Genomic DNA, 21,846 nt, shown 5'->3' with positions numbered 1-21,846 from the left:
AAAATTATATTTTAGTTTAGAAGAATGAGGTAAACATGATCACATAACTTTGCCTCGGCTCATATCACATAGTATACATACTAGCTGAAAAACAAGGACAGGCAGTTGTTGCCTCTGCAGACATAACAGCTCCGCTTTGAAATGAAGCGTGTATTCTGAATCAAAGATTTTGAGAAGACCTGTACATACCAGCTGATATAGTAGTCTTGATTTGGGTGGACAGTCTGCATTTGAACATTTTAAATTTAGCTAATCAAGTAAAATGACTCAAAATCAAGTAATTTTAGCATGCAAAAGTCAACTTAAATCATATAAAATGTAGGTAATTTCCCGACAGCAAACTTATGGCCAGTGAGTGGTTAGTAACTTTGGAAAACCACTAGCCACAGTGGCTGGTGAGCAAATAAAGCCCTGGATGTCATCTAGTGACATTTAGCTACCAGTTTTAGATACTTTCAACTGAAAGCAGTTGAAACAACACTGTTATTTGGGCAGGGTTTTCCTCGCTGTTATGAAGGGGCGGGACATTTCCCCGAACACGTAAGCGCTGCCAATCAAAGCACGCTGGGCCAGCTAACCAATCACAGCACGTTTAGTGTTTCGGGAGGTGGAGCTTCATCGAAACGCGTGCTCACCTGGATGGGTCTGTCTGCGGAGTAACAGGGAGGAGAGCTGAAGCTGTCCAGAAATCACACAGAACCGAGATGGCAGCTCCAACAGAGACAACGGTAAGAGTACTTTCGCTCTTCTCAGAAACCTGAGTGTTTCTGTAGACCTTATTCTGCAGAGAAACACGTGCTGCCATCCGTTTCTGGGGTCACTTAACTCTGTATATATTTCTATGGCATCATCGATGTCGAAGAGTAAAAATACGACACCCTAAAGAGCTGCTGAATGACTGGATTTAATAGGGGAGACACGAATAAAACAAACGATTAGACTAAAGGTTGGACTACAGTGTTCCTCACAAACTTATCAAAGATGCAGCCATGCAGCCAGGAATCGTGTTTAATCGCCTTCATGATTTCGACGAAAAGTCGCACATTTTTATTTAAATCCTGGTGAACACTTCTACAAAAAATGTCAATTTTTTCTGTTTCTAGCCTTTACAGAAATATGACACTTTAGGATTACACTTTCTTTATGTTCTAAAATGAAACAATATGTTATTTGAACACCTTCTTGAGCATCAATGTGGCAGTATTTGTTTTTTAATTAATTATAAGAAGAGGGAAAGTGCTTTATTTTGAGGTCACAAACAGGTTTTTCTAACTTTTCAAATACAATAATGTATAAATAACTATCAAATATAGGGAGAGCAGGGACAAAAGTACCATTTTTCACAAACATTTAATTTTAAAATATAATGTTTTAGACAGAGATATATGTTTGCTGTGGTCAATAACTCACAAGTGTGGTTTATCAATACCAGGTGTTATTTTGTACAAATGTAGAGCGGCTTAATTTCACTTTGAACATAAATTGCACATTGTTACTTTCGACCTTTATCTTTGCAAAAAAATATTAAATTAGATTTTCATTTTAAATTGAGAATTTCAGTTTCATCAAATGTTTCAAAAGTAACCTGACAGTACAAACTTGAATTGTTTAGAATATATATATATATATATATATATATATATATATATATATTTGGCAATGTCAATTTATTTATAAAACATTTTTTTCAACAGTATGAACAATATGAAAATTAAATTAAATTAAATCAGTATAATATAAATTCTCAATAATGTAACAGTACAGTAATGTAACATGTTTCCATCCAGCTGTTTTTATGCATAAAGTCAAAATATGCATAAAAACATCTGAATGGAAACACGGCAAATTCAGAGGTGGATGTGGAAAAACGAAGGAATGGCTAAAAACTAAATAACCTGTAGATTGATCATTATTGTGACACATGAAACGAGAAACACAACTACAGTACCGCTTCAGCAATTTATTTACCGTACTCAAAAAACTGCTTTCCGGATATAACCGTGGGAAACAATAACAAAATCACATCACTTGATTTCCTTTTTCCTATTTCTTGAATATCATTGAAGAAAGTCCCACTGTCTCTTTTCATTTATCAGAAATTTTAATCAGAAAATCATAATTTCATATGAAGCTTTAACTCTTCACTGGTGTGACCTATTTTATTGTTTAAAAAACTAGAATACAAATGGATTAAATGACTTAATTTAGTGAATTGACAACATGTGGATTGACACCTTGAAGCAGCCATTTTGTAAAATGCATCTTTCATGAAAATTGTCACTGGTGATTTCTCTTCATGATATACTAGTCGTTATCACCGTCTCCTGCTTTGTTTGTCTTTTCATTTTCACATGACGGCCATTCACACCGATTACTAGAGCTTCAGTGCTTAAGGGTGAAGTCGGCTGTGTAGTTTCTGTGACGCTAGTTGCGTCTGGCGGAGTTACAAAAATAAAGAAACCTTGCAAACGTCACGGCTGAGCGTCAGCTCAAACATCTGCACCGCTAACAGCTTACAGTCTCTTCATTTTACATTATGACTCAAAATTAAACACAAACGGGTCATTTCCGTTCACTCAAAATAACATGCATTTAAGAGGCAACTTAAAATAAAAAAATATATATATATTTCACAAAAAAAATTAAATTCATTGTGTCAAACTAAATGATTTAGGAGTTTTTACATGATTTATTCAGGTAGATTCCATTAAATAAATCAAATCTTAAAAACTACTCAAAAATATCACGTGTAATATTGTTACCATATATATTTTTAATTAGATAGCACATATTTTTTTTACAGTGATGTTGTACTGACAGTATAGTTTTCTGTAGTTAGAAATATGTGAGAAATATTAAATGTTTATTTATCTTTTTTAGACTCCCAAAATTTACCAGACATGATTAAATATATTGCCGTCCATTTAAAATATGATACAATTTTATTTGACTTTTGAAGAAAATACATATTTTAAGATTTCTATACTATCTATACTATTTCTATACTATCTATAAGACACATACTGTTATGGTATGAAACTCATCTTTGATCACCAAAATTACATATTCATTAAATAATATCACAGTTTGTTATGTGTAGTATTTATGCACTGCAGTATTATAATTTCTAATATATATATAAGTACAGTATGTGTTTATTACAGTGTTTACTCGTTCATGGAACCACAGTAACAAATCCCAATTTAACCCCTGCATGAGAAAAACAGAGTACAATGAATCAGAAAAAATGTTCTACAAAATAATACGTCCCGAGTAATTTGATTGTATAATGATCAAATTAATAACCAAACACGTGCATGTTTATTCTCCAGAAGTCAAGCTGTATGAGTAAACACTGTTACTGCGTTATTGACATTCATCACATGCAGTCCTTTAATACCAAGTAATACCACTTATATTTTCTGTCGGTAAAGAAAATGCACTCATATAATCTCAGTGTGTTTTTCAGATGGATGAAGTACTCACGCTTTTAAAACACTACAAACTGGAGAAGTTTTATGAGCAGTTTGTTGAATGTGGGATTGAGGATGTGCAGGATTTCATTGATGGTGTAACTGATGAGGACTTGGACAACATGGGTAATATTTATGAGCAGAAAAATGCATTTCTATGTGTTTTTATTAATAAAGTTATTATATGCCTTTAATTATTAAATTACATCCTCTGCTTGGTGTCTCCCAAGAGTTTGATCAAGTTCAGAAGAACGAATTCAGAAACATGATAGAGGAGATTCAGAGGATTGGTTCAGCTCCTGCCCATGAGGAACCACTGAGGAAATCACTGCAGGCGTATTCCCTCTATTACTCGTTTCCAAAATGCCAAGGGCGCAAAGAAATACATGGTAAGTCCCTGAAACTTGAGAGACAATTATGAGCTTTTTGTGTGATATCCTAAAAGTGTGTTTTTGCACAGATATGGACCCGTTTCAAAACACGGTGGAGGATCTTCTTCTGAGGATTGGCATTGGCGAGAACATCGGTGACGACATGACCGTGTGTCTGTTCACCGCCGAGGGAATGCCTTTGTCAGATGACCCATTCTTCAACACATGTTCGTGTTTATTGATACTTTCATATATTAATAATTTGCTGCTGTAACACTGTATGCACTGAAATAAGAAACTTTCTGTACTTTACCAATTTGATTTATTTCAATACTTCATTCACATGATTTAAATGAACAATTTTAGAATTGTGGATGTCAATTTTCATGAATAGTGAATTTCTATTAAAATCAGTAATCAATCAATTAATTAAAGAATCGTTAATGTTAATACCAAAAATGCTTAAAGGGTTAGTTCACCCAAAAATGAAAATTCTGTCATTTATTACTCACCCTCATGTCGTTCCACACCCGTAAGACCTCATCTTCAGAACACAAATTAAGATATTTTTGATGAAATCCGATGGCTCAGTGAGGCCTGAGCAATGACATTTCCTCTCTCAAGATCCATTAATGCACTAAAAACATATTTAAATCAGTTCATGTGAGTACAGTGGTTCAATATTAATATTATAAAGCCACGAGAATATTTTTGGTGCGGCAAAAAAAACTAAAATAACGACTTATCTAGTGATGGAGATTTCAAAACACTGCTTCAGGAAGCTTTATGAATCTTGTTTCAAATCAGTGGTTCAGAGCGAGTATCAAACTGCCGAAGTCATGTGATCTATTGAAATTTTGAAACATTTATGACGTAATGAAGCCTCGTTTGCTGAAATCATGTGACTTTGGCGCTCTAAACCACTGATTCAAAACAAAATATTCATCACGTGATTTTACATATGCATATGATTACATTTGAGATTGCTAGTTTCTTCATTCCTCTTATGATATACTGTATGTTATCTGTAAATTTGACCATAACTGCCCTAAATTTGTTTATATTGGTTAATAAGCATATAAGCTATAAATTGTTAAATTATTTATCTTTTTTATTTTACAAGCTTACCATACTACTAGCCTGTTAGCCAGCTTATATCTATCAGCTTTGTTCTAATATCTTGGATAATTTCTTTAAAAACATGCCAATAATAAAATGTGAAATATTTTTTGTATTATTAGATTTAATTTAAAACTTACAAGTATAGTTAGTTACAGTATAAAACGACTAAACTAGCAGTTTACTGAGAGTGTACTTTCATAAATGTGCTACAAGTATTTGACTAGTAAACTCTCACTTTTCCTGTAAGTACAGTTGCAGGACAAACAAAAAACTTAGTGGTGAACTAGTTGTGTACTCAAAGTTTACTACTGTTACACTTAAAGTGTACTAAAAAGTGGGCCAATTTAGTCCCAAGTAGTTTTGAAGTGGTATATTAGTTGCACCTGGAATTAAAAAAGATCAGATCTGATCAGAAGTGGCGAGCCAACCCTACAAAATATAATACTTCAAGTTCATTTGAATATACTTAAGTTAAGTTCAAATGTATTTTAAAGTATACTTTATGTAGTAATCTAAGTCATTGATTAATCATTGATATCTCTCTTCAGGATGTTCAGACAGCTCTGATTTTCTCCATTTAAAGAAACTGAAATTGTCTTTGCATTTTTTGTCCGTTCTCACAGGGTCTCTGAAAGACAGACACATTGACAATGGCAGTGAACTGTATGCCATATTTACACCAAAAGAAAATTTAAGAGGAACCGCCACAGACTCCCAGCAGCAAGACTGCATAAGAAACGAAGGCCCAAACACTGTCTTCTGTCATGTGATGCTAAAGGTAAAAAAGACTAAAAGAATTAACTCTAGCCAGCCATATACAAAAGCTCTTATTTTCTACTCCACTTCAGCACATTCATGGGCAAAATGTGTGCATGTGTAACAAATTAAGTGTTGTTAGACTTATTAAAAGGCTTAATTGTGATTTAACACGTTTTCTTTACCATTCTAGTAAGTGACGTAAAAGCAGAAATGTTGAGTCGGGGATGAGTAATTATCACACAGCCATGTTATGAAAAATCATATAACATTATATATCGACATTAATGCTTTAAATATGCCACACATTTATTTTTTTTATCTCAGGATCTTTAGAAAAACTTACATTTGTGAATTATTACAGTCTCTGTGGGGTTGAATAATTCTGATTGCATGTGTATATGAATGAGGTATGGACAACACACACACAAATAACTATTTTCTTAAACAGGGCAGGTATGACATCCGTGTGAACTTGGACTGTGACACATTGACTGACTTGAGAGGACGGCTGTCACTTGAGAGTGGAATACCTTCACATGTGCTTCACCTTAAGTAATTTCCTTCAGTTTAATATGAAATACTCTTTGGTTAAATCTTACTAAATTTAATCAATACTTATTGTTTCTCTCTTTTATAGGGACTATGACTGGAATGTCAGTGAAATACTGTATAATCTGGGAATCCGTGAGGACACGGTGCTACAGTTCTCTTTGTCTTCACTTCATGGTGAAGTACCGGAGATGAATAAGTTCTGCCAAAGTGATGTCACACCATCCGTGAAACAAACAGACCTCAGGGGCCTCAGTGCCTTTTTCTCGGTCTTGAATGTCATCGTAAGTGATTAATCTCTTTACGTTTTTTCAATATTAAAACGATTATCACATTCAAAATGTTTGCTTGACACAACAAAATAAATAATTCTCTGCATTTCAAAGCATTTCAGTAGGATTTTGAAAAGAGTGGATGAAGTCAAGCGTCTTTTGATGATGATTACATGTTGCAACTGAAAAAAAAAAAAACATGCGAATACAAAAATTAAGAAAAGATCATCAGTTTGACAACACGTGTGTTTCTGGATTTGGTTGTGTTGTGAGTATTTGCAGCAGGTTTCAGTAATTTGGGGTTTCTGGCCTCCTACTTCCTTTCATCATATAAGTACATTTTCTGGTTACATCGACATCCCATAATAGTCATGGGCATTTCATACTAGTTGTTCCCACCTGTCATGGGTAAATATTTTTAATTTGAAACATCTTATCGAACTCCCTCAGCTTCTTCACAGCCTGACTGACCTTGACTGCAGAAAGACTCGTTATTCCCAAGTTGATTCTCACAACATTTGTAGATTAGCTTTGAAAACATCAGACAGGGAGAGAGAGAAAAACATAAAACACAACATATCTAAGTTTTTCACCAAGTATATTGCAGAAAAAGTAACCCAATACGTAGATATCTCCATGCTCATCAATCAAAATTTACCCCTTACAAATATATAACAAATATTTATTTCAAAATTTCACATCCTGAACCCTGATTGGGACATCCACAAATAAAAAATTCACACAGTAATCTAATGACAGCTTATGACATGACAACAGTCAAGAAAGTATTTTAGTTCTGTGCTAAAATGTGTAATGTCAAAAAACTGATAAACAAGGAATACATATACACACACACACACAGAGACATTTCCTTTAAATGTATAAGCACAGGTTTTTAATGAAGCAACAACATATTATAGGTAGGACAAAACAAGACAGGCTATTAAAGGATTAGTTCACTTTCAAATTAAGATTTCCTGATAATTTACTCACCCCCATGTCATCCAAGATGTTCATGTCTTTCTTTCTTCAGTTGAAAAGAAATGAAGGTTTTTGATGAAAACATTCCAGGATTTTTCTCCATATAGTGGACTTCACTGGAGCCCAAATGGGTTGAAGGTCCAAATTACAGTTTACAGCGATCCCAGACGAGGAATAAGGGTCTTATCTAGAGAAATCATCACTCATTTTCAAATATTTTATTTTTTTTAGTTTTAACCATTAAATGCTCACCTTGAACTATCTCTCTTCTTCTTCTCTATTTGAATTCCAGCCCTCCATTACTGCCCTCCACAGGTCAAAGTTTGAACCAAATTGTCATATACAATATGCTAGTGCAAGTATATAACAATTAGTTCAAACTTTAACCTGTGGAGGGCAGTAATACACTTAGCAGTGTCTACACTGCTGGAATTCTAATAGAGAAGAAGAAGAAGAGAGCTCGTTCAAGATGAGCATTTATGGTTAAAACTTATATAATTTAAAAAAAAACTTTTTAGAAAATGAGTGATGGTTTCTCTAGATAAGACTCTTATTCCTCGTCTGGGATCGTGTAAGAACGTTTTGAAGCTGCACTGAAACTGTACATTTTGACCTTCAACCGTTTGGGCTCTACGGAAGAGGATTAGGGCCAAGCAATAATAAAAAATAAAACCATCTCGAGATTAAAGTTGTTAAATTACGAGAAAAAACTCGTTAAATTTCGAGAAAAAAGTCTAAAATAAAATGTTGAGAATAAACTAGTTAAATTACGAGAAAAAACGTGTTAAATTACGAGATAAAAGTCGAGATAAAATGTTGAGAATAAACTCGTTAAATTACGAGAAAAAAGTCGAAATAAAATGTTGAGAATAAACTAGTTAAATTACGAGAAAAAACTCGTTAAATTTCGAGAAAAAAGTCGAGATAAAATGTTGAGAATAAACTCAGTTAAATTACGAGAATAAAACTTGTTAAATTACGAGATAAAAGTCGAGATAAAATGTTGAGAATAAACTCGTTAAATTACGAGAAAAAAGTCTAAATAAAATGTTGAGAATAAACTAGTTAAATTACGAGAAAAAACTCGTTAAATTTCGAGAAAAAAGTCGAGATAAAATGTTGAGAATAAACTCGTTAAATTACGAGAATACAACTCGTTAAATTACGAGAATAAAACTTGTTAAATTACGAGAAAAAGTCGAGATAAAATGTTGAGAATAAACTCGTTAAATTATGAGAAAAAAGTCATTAAATTTCGAGAAAAAAGTCGAGATAAAATGTTGAGAATAAAGTCATTAAATTACCAGAATAAAGTCATTAAATTACGAGAATAAAGTCATTAAATTACGAGAACAAACTCGTTAAATTTCGAGATAAAAGTCAAGATAAAATGTTGAGAATAAAGTCATTAAATTACGAGAAAAAAACTTGTTAAATTACGAGAAAAAAGTCAAAATAAAATGTTGAGAATAAACTCGTTAAATTACGAGAAAAAGTCGTTAAATTTCGAGAAAAAAGTCGAGGTAAAATGTTGAGAATAAACTCGTTAAATTACGAGAAAAAAGTCTAAATAAAATGTTGAGAATAAACTAGTTAAATTACGAGAAAAAACTCGTTAAATTTCGAGAAAAAAGTCGAGATAAAATGTTGAGAATAAACTCGTTAAATTACGAGAAACAACTCGTTAAATTACGAGAAAAAACTTGTTAAATTACGAGATAAAAGTCGAGATAAAATGTTGAGAATAAACTCGTTAAATTACGAGAAAAAAGTCTAAATAAAATGTTGAGAATAAACTAGTTAAATTACGAGAAAAAACTCGTTAAATTTCGAGAAAAAAGTCGAGATAAAATGTTGAGAATAAACTCGTTAAATTACGAGAATAAACTCGTTAAATTACGAGAAAAAAGTCGTTAAATTTCGAGAAAAAAGTCGAGATAAAATGTTGAGAATAAAGTCATTAAATTACGAGAATAAAGTCGTTAAATTTCGAGAAAAAAGTCGAGATAAAATGTTGAGAATAAACTCGTTAAATTATGAGAAAAAAGTCATTAAATTTCGAGAAAAAAGTCGAGATAAAATGTTGAGAATAAAGTCATTAAATTACCAGAATAAAGTCATTAAATTACCAGAATAAAGTCATTAAATTACGAGAACAAACTCGTTAAATTTCGAGATAAAAGTCAAGATAAAATGTTGAGAATAAAGTCATTAAATTACGAGAAAAAACTTGTTAAATTACGAGAAAAAAGTCAAAATAAAATGTTGAGAATAAACTCGTTAAATTACGAGAAAAAAGTCGTTAAATTTCGAGAAAAAAGTCGAGGTAAAATGTTGAGAATAAACTCGTTAAATTTCGAGAAAAAAGTCGAGATAAAATGTTGAGAATAAAGTAATTAAATTATGAGAATAAAGTCATTAAATTACGAGAATAAAGTCATTAAATTACCAGAATAAAGTCATTAAATTACGAGAACAAACTCGTTAAATTTCGAGATAAAAGTCGAGATAAAATGTTGAGAATAAAGTTCAAACTCGTTCAATTTCAAGAAAAAAGACGAGATAAAATGTTGAGAATAAAGTCATTAAATTAAGAGAATAAAGTCATTAAATTAAGAGAATAAAGTCATTAAATTATGAGAATAAACTCATTAAATTACGAGAAAAAGTCGTTAAATTATGAGAATAAATTCGTTAATTTAATGACTTTATTCTCAACATTTTATCTTGACTTTTTTCTCGAAATTTAACGACATTTTTCTCATAATTTAACGACTTTTTTCTCGTAATTTAATGACTTTATTCTTAATTTTATCTCGACTTTTTTCTCGAAATTTAGCGAGTTTTTTTTCTCGTATTTTAATGAGTTTATTCTCAACATTTTATCTCGACTTTTTTCTCGAAATGTAACGAGTTTTTTCTCGAAATTTAACAACTTTAATCTCGAGATGGTTTTATTTTTTTTTTTATTATTGCTTGGCCCTAATCCTCTTCCGTCGGGCTCCATTGAAGTCCACTATATGGAGAAAAATCCTGGAATGTTTTCATCAAAAACCTTCATTTCTTTTCCACTGAATAAAGAAAGACATGAACATCTTGGATGAGTAAATTATCAGGAAATTTTATTTTGAAAGTGAACTAATCCTTTAATATTCTTTCATTGTGCAAATGTATTATCAAGGCTCCAATACAGAGCGGCACAAAGCACTTGCGCGCATCCCGTGTGCAGAATGATGCGCTTGAAGCAACACAGAGTCACAGCGCGCGGCGCTCCTGTGCGGCAGATTATTGACCGTATTCTTTCAGTTCCATCAACTCTCCCGAGTGTCTTTCACAAGTTCTGAAAGGTAGTTTAAATGAGAATGCACGCGTTGGCGATAATGCATAGACTGATACTGTGTGAAAATGTGGAGAGTGTTAAAACAAAGGTGCCTCTATAATTAGCCCACAGGTATGGATTTTTATACGCATTGCATCGATGCATCGGATCGTTAGACATTAGATCGATGTATTGTTACACCCCTAGTTGCGTTGTGTGTATTTTTGACATGTTGTCAAACTGAATATGTTTTCTTAATTTGCTTTGCGTGTGTTTTCTTCAGTTGCAGAGCATCGAGCTCTCTCAGCCACCATACTTCTGGCATTCATAGCACATCAAACTCTCCTCTCTAATATACTAACCTGATACATGGTTCATAAACGGATAACCTTTATTAATAGCTATAATAGTTAGGCCTACTTATTTATCATGACTAGGCTCTTTTTTTTTGCTCAAATGGAAATCTAATGCCATGCTTTCACTAATATATATGTACAGCATATAATGTCTTAATTTGTTATTTTGCCTATACTTGCAGATTGCTCTAGTAGAAGGACTTTACTATCTCTTCCGGGAGTTGTTACCCAGCCATACAAAACGATCCGATGACAGGATAATTGAGGACATGGATGTGTTTGAGTATGCCCCAGTCTGCTGGGCCTACCTCATGTCTCAAGCAAAGGTATAACTGCATTGAGTAACGCACAGGTGTTTTGACAAGTTTTACGGTTGGGGTTAAAAGGTCATGCAACACAAAATGAAGCATTTCAAGTTTACAACAACAATGACAAATTTTAGTGTCTTACATATAGTCACCCAATCGATTGTTGTTTAATTCATACCAATATTTCAACAAAATCAGTATTTCTCCCTGCAGGATATGAGCACAGAGCATGAAAACTATACTGAAATTTCCATGAAGGCGCCGTCAACGAATCAGCGTTTTTGTGAGCCGGTGCGTGTACCAGGCGTGCCGGAAGACTTTGAGAGAATGGATGTGCTGGATGTGATTAGAGGTAAAAGGCTTTTCTTTTGATTGTTCATGCTGTTTGACTCACTTCATCTCATGTTTGTTGAGATTTGTTGCATGTGTCATTATGAAATGAAGTCATGGTTTGGAGGCAAATCTGATTGTTTATACTGTTTGGTATACAACCAAAATTTATTCAGACACCTTGAACATTTTCATTAATACAGTTTATTCACTATAGTTTAAAAAAGGTAATAAAATATGACAAGATTTCAGAGTTAAACTGTCAGAAAACACTTAAACAAAACATGGTCAGGTCAAAGTGTCTGTAAAATAATTTTACTGTATTTAATAGGTTTCGTTTGTTTTTTTGTTGAATTGGCCATTACAATACCCATAAAATGAATAAATTTCGAGAAAAAAGTCGAGATAAAATGTTGAGAATAAACTCGTTAAATTACGAGAATAAACTCATTAAATTACGAGAATAAACTCATTAAATTACGAGAAAAAAGTCGAGATAAAATGTTGAGAATAAACTCGTTAAATTACGAGAAAAAGTTGAGATAAAATGTTGAGAATAAACTCATTAAATTTCGAGAAAAAGTCGAGATAAAATGTTGAGAATAAACTTGTTAAATTACGAGAAACTCGAGATAAAATATTGAGAATAAACTCGTTAAATTACGAGAATAAACTTGTTAAATTACGAGAAAAAAATCGTTAAATTTTGAGAAAAAGTCAAGATAAAATGTTGAGAATAAACTCGTTAAATTACGAGAAAAAAGTCGAGATAAAATGTTGAGAATAAACTCGTTAAATTATGAGAATAAACTTGTTAAATTACGAGAAAAAAGTCGTTAAATTTCGAGAAAAAGTCAAGATAAAATGTTGAGAATAAACTCATTAAATTACAAGAAAAAAGTCGAGATAAAATGTTGAGAATAAACTCGTTAAATTACGAGAATAAACTCATTAAATTACGAGAAAAAAGTCGAGATAAAATGTTGAGAATAAACTCGTTAAATTACGAGAATAAACTCATTAAATTACGAGAATAAACTCGTTAAATTACGAGAATAAACTCGTTAAATTACGAGAATAAACTCAATAAATTACGAGAATAAACTCATTAAATTACGAGAAAAAAGTCGAGATAAAATGTTGAGAATAAACTCGTTAAATTACGAGAATAAACTCATTAAATTACGAGAATAAACTCATTAAATTACGAGAAAAAAGTCGAGATAAAATGTTGAATAAACTCGTTAAATTACGAGAAAAAGTTGAGATAAAATGTTGAGAATAAACTCATTACATTTCGAGAAAAAGTCGAGATAAAATGTTGAGAATAAACTTGTTAAATTACGAGAAACTCGAGATAAAATATTGAGAATAAACTCGTTAAATTACGAGAATAAACTTGTTAAATTACGAGAAAAAAATCATTAAATTTTGAGAAAAAGTCAAGATAAAATGTTGAGAATAAACTTGTTAAATTACGAGAAACTCGAGATAAAATATTGAGAATAAACTCGTTAAATTACGAGAATAAACTTGTTAAATTACGAGAAAAAATCTTTAAATTTTGAGAAAAGTCAAGATAAAATGTTGAGAATAAACTCGTTAAATTACGAGAAAAAGTTGAGATAAAATGTTGAGAATAAACTCGTTAAATTATGAGAATAAACTTGTTAAATTACGAGAAAAAGTCGTTAAATTTCGAGAAAAAGTCAAGATAAAATGTTGAGAATAAACTCATTAAATTACAAGAAAAAAGTCGAGATAAAATGTTGAGAATAAACTCGTTAAATTACGAGAATAAACTCATTAAATTACGAGAATAAACTCGTTAAATTACGAGAATAAACTCAATAAATTACGAGAATAAACTCGTTAAATTACGAGAAAAAAGTCGTTAAATTTCGAGAAAAGTCAAGATAAAATGTTGAGAATAAACTCATTAAATTACAAGAAAAAGTCGAGATAAAATGTTGAGAATAAACTCGTTAAATTACGAGATAAACTCATTAAATTACGAGAATAAACTCGTTAAATTACGAGAATAAACTCAATAAATTACGAGAATAAACTCGTTAAATTACGAGAAAGAAGTCGTTAAATTTCGAGAAAAAGTCAAGATAAAATGTTGAGAATAAACTCATTAAATTACAAGAAAAAAGTCGAGATAAAATGTTGAGAATAAACTCGTTAAATTACGAGAATAAACTCATTAAATTACGAGAATAAACTCGTTAAATTACGAGAATAAACTCAATAAATTACGAGAATAAACTCGTTAAATTACGAGAAAAAAGTCGTTAAATTTCGAGAAAAAGTCAAGATAAAATGTTGAGAATAAACTCATTAAATTACAAGAAAAAAGTCGAGATAAATGTTGAGAATAAACTCGTTAAATTACGAGAATAAACTCATTAAATTACGAGAATAAACTCGTTAAATTACGAGAATAAACTCAATAAATTACGAGAATAAACTCGTTAAATTACGAGAAAAAGTCAAGATAAAATGTTGAGAATAAACTCATTAAATTACGAGAAAAAAGTCGAGATAAAATGTTGAGAATAAACTCGTTAAATTATGAGAATAAACTTGTTAAATTACGAGAAAAAAGTCGTTAAATTTCGAGAAAAAGTCAAGATAAAATGTTGAGAATAAACTCATTAAATTACAAGAAAAAAGTCGAGATAAAATGTTGAGAATAAACTCGTTAAATTACGAGAATAAACTCATTAAATTACGAGAATAAACTCGTTAAATTACGAGAATAAACTCAATAAATTACGAGAATAAACTCGTTAAATTACGAGAAAAAGTCAAGATAAAATGTTGAGAATAAACTCATTAAATTACGAGAAAAAGTCGAGATAAAATGTTGAGAATAAACTCGTTAAATTACGAGAATAAACTCATTAAATTACGAGAATAAACTCGTTAAATTACGAGAATAAACTCGTTAAATTACGAGAATAAACTCAATAAATTACGAGAATAAACTCATTAAATTACGAGAAAAAAGTCAAGATAAAATGTTGAGAATAAACTCATTAAATTACGAGAAAAAAGTCGAGATAAAATGTTGAGAATAAACTCGTTAAATTACGAGAATAAACTCATTAAATTACGAGAATAAACTCGTTAAATTACGAGAATAAACTCGTTAAATTACGAGAATAAACTCAATAAATTACGAGAATAAACTCGTTAAATTACGAGAAAAAGTCAAGATAAAATGTTGAGAATAAACTCATTAAATTACGAGAAAAAAGTCGAGATAAAATGTTGAGAATAAACTTGTTAAATTACGAGAATAAACTCATTAAATTACGAGAATAAACTCGTTAAATTACGAGAATAAACTCGTTAAATTACGAGAATAAACTCAATAAATTACGAGAATAAACTCATTAAATTACGAGAAAAAAGTCGAGATAAAATGTTGAGAATAAACTCGTTAAATTACGAGAATAAACTCATTAAATTACGAGAATAAACTCATTAAATTACGAGAAAAAGTCGAGATAAAATGTTGAGAATAAACTCGTTAAATTACGAGAAAAAGTTGAGATAAAATGTTGAGAATAAACTCATTACATTTCGAGAAAAAGTCGAGATAAAATGTTGAGAATAAACTTGTTAAATTACGAGAAACTCGAGATAAAATATTGAGAATAAACTCGTTAAATTACGAGAATAAACTTGTTAAATTACGAGAAAAAATCGTTAAATTTTGAGAGAAAGTCAAGATAAAATGTTGAGAATAAACTCGTTAAATTACGAGAAAAAAGTCGAGATAAAATGTTGAGAATAAACTTGTTAAATTACGAGAAACTCGAGATAAAATATTGAGAATAAACTCGTTAAATTACGAGAATAAACTTGTTAAATTACGAGAAAAATCGTTAAATTTTGAGAGAAAGTCAAGATAAAATGTTGAGAATAAACTCGTTAAATTACGAGAAAAAAGTTTAGATAAAATGTTGAGAATAAACTCGTTAAATTATGAGAATAAACTTGTTAAATTACGAGAAAAAAGTCGTTAAATTTCGAGAAAAAGTCAAGATAAAATGTTGAGAATAAACTCATTAAATTACAAGAAAAAGTCGAGATAAAATGTTGAGAATAAACTCGTTAAATTACGAGAATAAACTCATTAAATTACGAGAATAAACTCGTTAAATTACGAGAATAAACTCAATAAATTACGAGAATAAACTCGTTAAATTACGAGAAAAAGTCAAGATAAAATGTTGAGAATAAACTCATTAAATTACGAGAAAAAAGTCGAGATAAAATGTTGAGAATAAACTCGTTAAATTACGAGAATAAACTCATTAAATTACGAGAATAAACTCGTTAAATTACGAGAAAAAAGTCGTTAAATTTCGAGAAAAAGTCAAGATAAAATGTTGAGAATAAACTCATTAAATTACAAGAAAAAAGTCGAGATAAAATGTTGAGAATAAACTCGTTAAATTACGAGAATAAACTCATTAAATTACAAGAATAAACTCGTTAAATTACGAGAATAAACTCAATAAATTACGAGAATAAACTCGTTAAATTACGAGAAAAAGTCAAGATAAAATGTTGAGAATAAACTCATTAAATTACGAGAAAAAAGTCGAGATAAAATGTTGAGAATAAACTCGTTAAATTACGAGAATAAACTCATTAAATTACGAGAATAAACTCAATAAATTACGAGAATAAACTCATTAAATTACGAGAAAAAAGTCGAGATAAAATGTTGAGAATAAACTCGTTAAATTACGAGAATAAACTCATTAAATTACGAGAATAAACTCATTAAATTACGAGAAAAAAGTCGAGATAAAATGTTGAGAATAAACTCGTTAAATTACGAGAAAAAGTTGAGATAAAATGTTGAGAATAAACTCATTACATTTCGAGAAAAAGTCGAGATAAAATGTTGAGAATAAACTTGTTAAATTACGAGAAACTCGAGATAAAATATTGAGAATAAACTCGTTAAATTACGAGAATAAACTTGTTAAATTACGAGAAAAAAATCGTTAAATTTTGAGAAAAAGTCAAGATAAAATGTTGAGAATAAACTCGTTAAATTACGAGAAAAAAGTCGAGATAAAATGTTGAGAATAAACTCGTTAAATTTCGAGAAAAAAGTCGAGATAAAATGTTGAGAATAAACTCGTTAAATTACGAGAATAAACTCATTAAATTACGAGAATAAACTCGTTAAATTACGAGAATAAACGCGTTAAATTACGAGAATAAACTCAATAAATTACGAGAATAAACTCGTTAAATTACGAGAAAAAGTCAAGATAAAATGTTGAGAATAAACTCGTTAAATTACGAGAATAAACTCATTAAATTACGAGAATAAACTCGTTAAATTACAAGAATAAACTCATTAAATTACGAGAATAAACTCAATAAATTACGAGAATAAACTCGTTAAATTACGAGAAAAAGTCAAGATAAAATGTTGAGAATAAACTCGTTAAATTTAGAGAAAAAAGTCGAGATAAAATGTTGAGAATAAACTTGTTAAATTAAGAGAAACTCGAGATAAAATGTTGAGAATAAACTCGTTAAATTACGAGAATAAACTCAATAAATTACGAGAATAAACTCATTAAATTACGAGAAAAAAGTCGAGATAAAATGTTGAGAATAAACTCATTAAATTTCGAGAAAAAAGTTGAGATAAAATGTTGAGAATAAACTCGTTAAATTACGAGAATAAACTTTTGTTGAATTGGCCATTACAATACCCATAAAATGAATCAAATATCTACAAAGTCATCATTATGCTCAAAAACCATAAAATAGAGCCATCATAAAGAGATTTTGGTCAAAAACCAGTTTAACTATGGTTTTGTTGTGGTTATATAGTTAACATACGAGAAACATACAAGAAAAACCGTGGTTAATTTTTGTTCACCCTCAAGCCATCCTAAGTGTGTATGACTTTCTTCTTTCAACCAAACACAATAGGAGTTATATCAAAAATATCCTGGCTTTTCCAAGCTTTATAATGGGAGTGAATAGGGGACAAGATTTTGAAATCCAAAAAAGTGCATCCATCCACCATAAAAGTAATCCATATGATGTTAATGAAGGCATTCTGAAGTGAAGCGATTGGTTTTTGTGAGAAAAATATCCATATTTAAATCTTAATTCACCTTATTTTTCTCACAAGAGTGGGCGCCACCATTTTTAAAAAATATAATGTGTTAGATTTCCAGTAAGTCACTTCTGCTAATCAAAGGATTGTGATTGTAGTTTTGCGACAACTGTGTAGTTTTGACTAGCTAGCTAACTTTTAATTTGGACTACAGAAAGACTGGCGTCCTTTGCCCAGTTAGGAGGTGCAATAATAGCTGGTTTAAGTGTAAAAAATACCAGCAAAATATGCATTTTGACCATAATCCACGTGATCAGAGCTGACCGCGGATGTGGGAAACCCTCTGATCTAAATGATGTTAAACGAACGTCCCTGAGCGACAAAAGGAAATACTTGAAAATGTCCTCATAAGATATGTCAGGCCACTTCTTCATTTCATCTGTGTTCAAATATTTACCATCAGTGTTTAATATTATATTGTGCATGCTCTTACAACAACGCAAATCAACTTATACCAAAAGAGTAACTTCTGGCATGATGCATGACCTGTTGACGAACATGGAAACGCAGAAAATAGAGACAACATTTGTGTATAATCATTCTGTTTTTCAGAGGGTGGTCGGATTCCAAACTGCAGTGAACTGAACCTGAACGAGACATCGCTGAAAAAAGCCACTGATGTCGAAAAGATTTTGCTCAGTCTCCCGCCGTTTATTGAGTCCTTTCCCCTCTGGACGGACTGTGATGGCACTACACCTGATTCCAGGTACGACACGTTTCCACCTGCATCAAAACTACCAGAACGCTTCATTCGTCTCTCAAATCAGGGCTTTAAATAATTTAATTTGCCTTAAATTGACCAACTGCTATTTTAGAGAACAGACTGAGACTAAGGGCTTATATTCTGCAATATAGATAATTCTCATTATCTCTAATGCTTATCCTGCTCTTTACATCAGTTTTAACATCAATCCAGAGGAAACATTTGCCCAAATGAACAAGAAAGTGGAGGATTATTCTCATTTGGTGGTAACTCCACCTCTACAGCTGAAGGCTTTCGGAGTGTGCGCCCCACGCCTGATCCTCCTCAGTCCTGGTAACCGATCATGCTCGCTTTAGAGGAACTGATAATATCCCACACTCTAATGATATTAATATTAACTAGTGCTTTACTGTTACAGACAGATTTGGCATGTACAGCTATAAAGATAAAGGGACTCATCAGAGCATTGTTGTTTTCGAACCTCTTTCTGGAAAACACATCACTGTGAACATCGACGAGCTGGCCAACAAGTGCGTATTCTTCTTCATTCATCATTTTATCAAGGGAGAGTTAAAAAACTCGTGTACAGTACATGTTATTAATAAATTATTATTTACCAAGGTAAATATGCAAGCTTTATCAGTATTTCTGATTATAGACTGAGAGACGTCAGAGAAGATCTGACTTTCAAAGTCACCAAGACTCCAAAAGAAGCTATTGTGGTGCGTTTACTGTCGTACATGAATATGTCAGACATAAGAAGGCTTCATCATGTAATCTGTGTGGCGTTTCATTTTTTTAAAGGTGCTTCTAGACTCTAAGTTCCTCCATGGGCGAGGAGTGTTTCGACAAAAACTGCAAAATGAAGCGAATTGAAGCCATCAAAGAAATATTCGACAGCTTTGCCAACCGATGCATGGCTTATAATTTTGAGCAAGTGATCTGCCTCGTGAAATTTGACTCTGTGGTCAAAACTCTTCATACATTCACAGAAACTGTGGAAACCTTTAAGGTGAATTAAAGTGTTTTTTATCATTATGTAAATATATTTGAAATGCTCAACGCCCATATGTTGTAACAACTGAAGCATTTTGTACAAAAATTGTATATCATAACAATACACTCAATTAGAAATAAATAAACACAGGACAAGTGTAAGTGACACTGGTGTGATATTCGGACGAGGTGTGGTTCATACATCAGACTTCCTCTTGTGTTTCAGGAGCATGTTCATGCTCTTCAGCCGTCTGGAGCCACTCTGTTGTATGATGCTTTAAATCGCGGATGCAAAGAACTGAACCAGAATCAGACAGAGATTTCCAGACTGCAGATGTCGTATTTTATGCCTGACGGATGGAAATGACTGCGGGTGAGTTTTGAAAATTTATAAAAGTTATAAAATTTATATACTTAATCATCTTTAGATATTGTTCCATCATAATTAGGGTCCTATGATTTCCGTCATGCAGAAAACACGGATGAAATCTCGGAATCCAGTCATAAAAATGGAATTTACTGTATAACGCGGAATGTCACGGAATTTGTCAATTTTTTTTATTAATAATAATAAAAGGAGGTCAGTACAGTTAAATTAAATGACCATATAGACTAGTTTCTGTGAAATATTTAACCGCAAAAAGACTATTTAAATATGAAAATCTAATTTTTTATTTTTTTTTAACAGTAAATCTCTTGTGCAGCACTTTTTCAAGTTTTTTTTATTTGATTAAAAGATAAATTAATGTTTTATGCTTAACTTGATTGCCAGAAAAATACACACGAAAACACAATTTCTGAAAAAATACAACATTTCATAGAAATGTTTACATTAATAAATATATTTTTTTATATATAGTTTTTTAAAATATACATTCTTTAAATATTTTTATTCAAGTAATTAGACATTCTTTTTGATTATTAAAATTTAACCATTAAAATGGAATTCAGACAACTTAAAACAGAATTTAGTAAAATATAAAATGGAATTTGAGAAAAAATGGGGCCCTAAAAATATAATTTTTGTTAACTTTTAATAAATTGTCTTTTAATAAGTAATTGTAATAAATTGTTGTTAAACTGTAGAAGTTTCATTATTTCAATTGATCAGACATGCTTTTTGATTACTAAAATTTAATTTAACCATTAAAATGGAATTCAGACAACTTAAAACAGAATTTAGTAAAATATAAAATGGAATTTGAGAAAAAATGGGGCCCTAAAAATATAATTTTTATTAACTTTTAATAAATTGTATTTTAATAAATAATTGTAATAAATTGTTGTTAAACTGTATAAGTTTCACTATTTCAATTAAGCAGACATGCTTTTTGATTACTAAAATTTAATTTAACCATTAAAATGGAATTCAGACAACTTAAAACAGAATTTAGTAAAAATAAAATGGAATTTGAGAAAAATGGGGCCCTAAAAATATAATTTTTGTTAACTTTTAATAAATTGTCTTTTAATAAATAATTGTAATAAATTGTTGTTAAACTGTATAAGTTTCACTATTTCAATTAAGCAGACATGCTTTTTGATTACTAAAATTTAATTTAACCATTAAAATGGAATTCAGACAACTTAAAACAGAATTTAGTAAAAAATAAAATGGAATTTGAGAACAAATGGGGCCCTAAAAATATAATTTTTGTTAACTTTTAATAAATTGTCTTTTAATAAATAATTGTAATAAATTGTTGTTAAACTGTATAAGTTTCATTATTTCAATTAAGCAGACATGCTTTTTGATTACTAAAATTTAATTTAACCATTAAAATGGAATTCAGACAACTTAAAACAGAATATAGTAAAAATAAAATGGAATTTGAGAACAAATGGGGCCCTAAAAATATAATTTTTGTTAACTTTTAATAAATTGTCTTTTAATAAATAATTGTAATAAATTGTTGTTAAACTGTATAAGTTTCACTATTTCAATTAAGCAGACATGCTTTTTGATTACTAAAATTTAATTTAACCATTAAAATGGAATTCAGACAACTTAAAACAGAATTTAGTAAAATATAAAATGGAATTTGAGAAAAAATGGGGCCCTAAAAATATAATTTTTGTTAACTTTTAATAAATTGTCTTTTAATAAATAATTGTAATAAATTGTTGTTAAACTG

At 30.6% G+C, this 21,846-nt stretch overlaps 1 protein-coding gene across 2 annotated transcripts; it reads left to right on the top strand.

Moving 5' to 3' along the window:
- Positions 1-570: 570 nt before the first annotated feature.
- On the top strand, positions 571-20,079 carry LOC125246667. Of its 2 annotated transcripts, none has more exons than XM_048157639.1 (15): positions 571-728; positions 3,458-3,599; positions 3,704-3,862; positions 3,934-4,071; positions 5,590-5,744; positions 6,174-6,277; positions 6,363-6,558; positions 11,385-11,528; positions 11,724-11,862; positions 18,565-18,718; positions 18,912-19,048; positions 19,134-19,245; positions 19,374-19,437; positions 19,520-19,727; positions 19,938-20,079. In XM_048157639.1, the coding sequence occupies exons 1-14, from the start codon at positions 705-707 to the stop codon at positions 19,589-19,591; spliced, it is 1,740 nt and encodes a 579-aa protein (XP_048013596.1). In that variant the 5' UTR covers positions 571-704; the 3' UTR covers positions 19,592-19,727; positions 19,938-20,079. The 2 variants fall into 2 exon arrangements, with proteins under 2 accessions (XP_048013596.1, XP_048013597.1); XM_048157640.1 differs by having other exon boundaries at positions 572-728; positions 3,470-3,599.
- Positions 20,080-21,846: the final 1,767 nt, after the last annotated feature.

This window comes from Megalobrama amblycephala, linkage group LG1 (assembly GCF_018812025.1).
Source record: "Megalobrama amblycephala isolate DHTTF-2021 linkage group LG1, ASM1881202v1, whole genome shotgun sequence".
NCBI classification, from domain to species: Eukaryota; Metazoa; Chordata; class Actinopteri; order Cypriniformes; family Xenocyprididae; genus Megalobrama; species Megalobrama amblycephala.
Note: the sequence above shows the minus strand (reverse complement) of the source record. Positions and strands in the feature narration are given on the sequence as shown.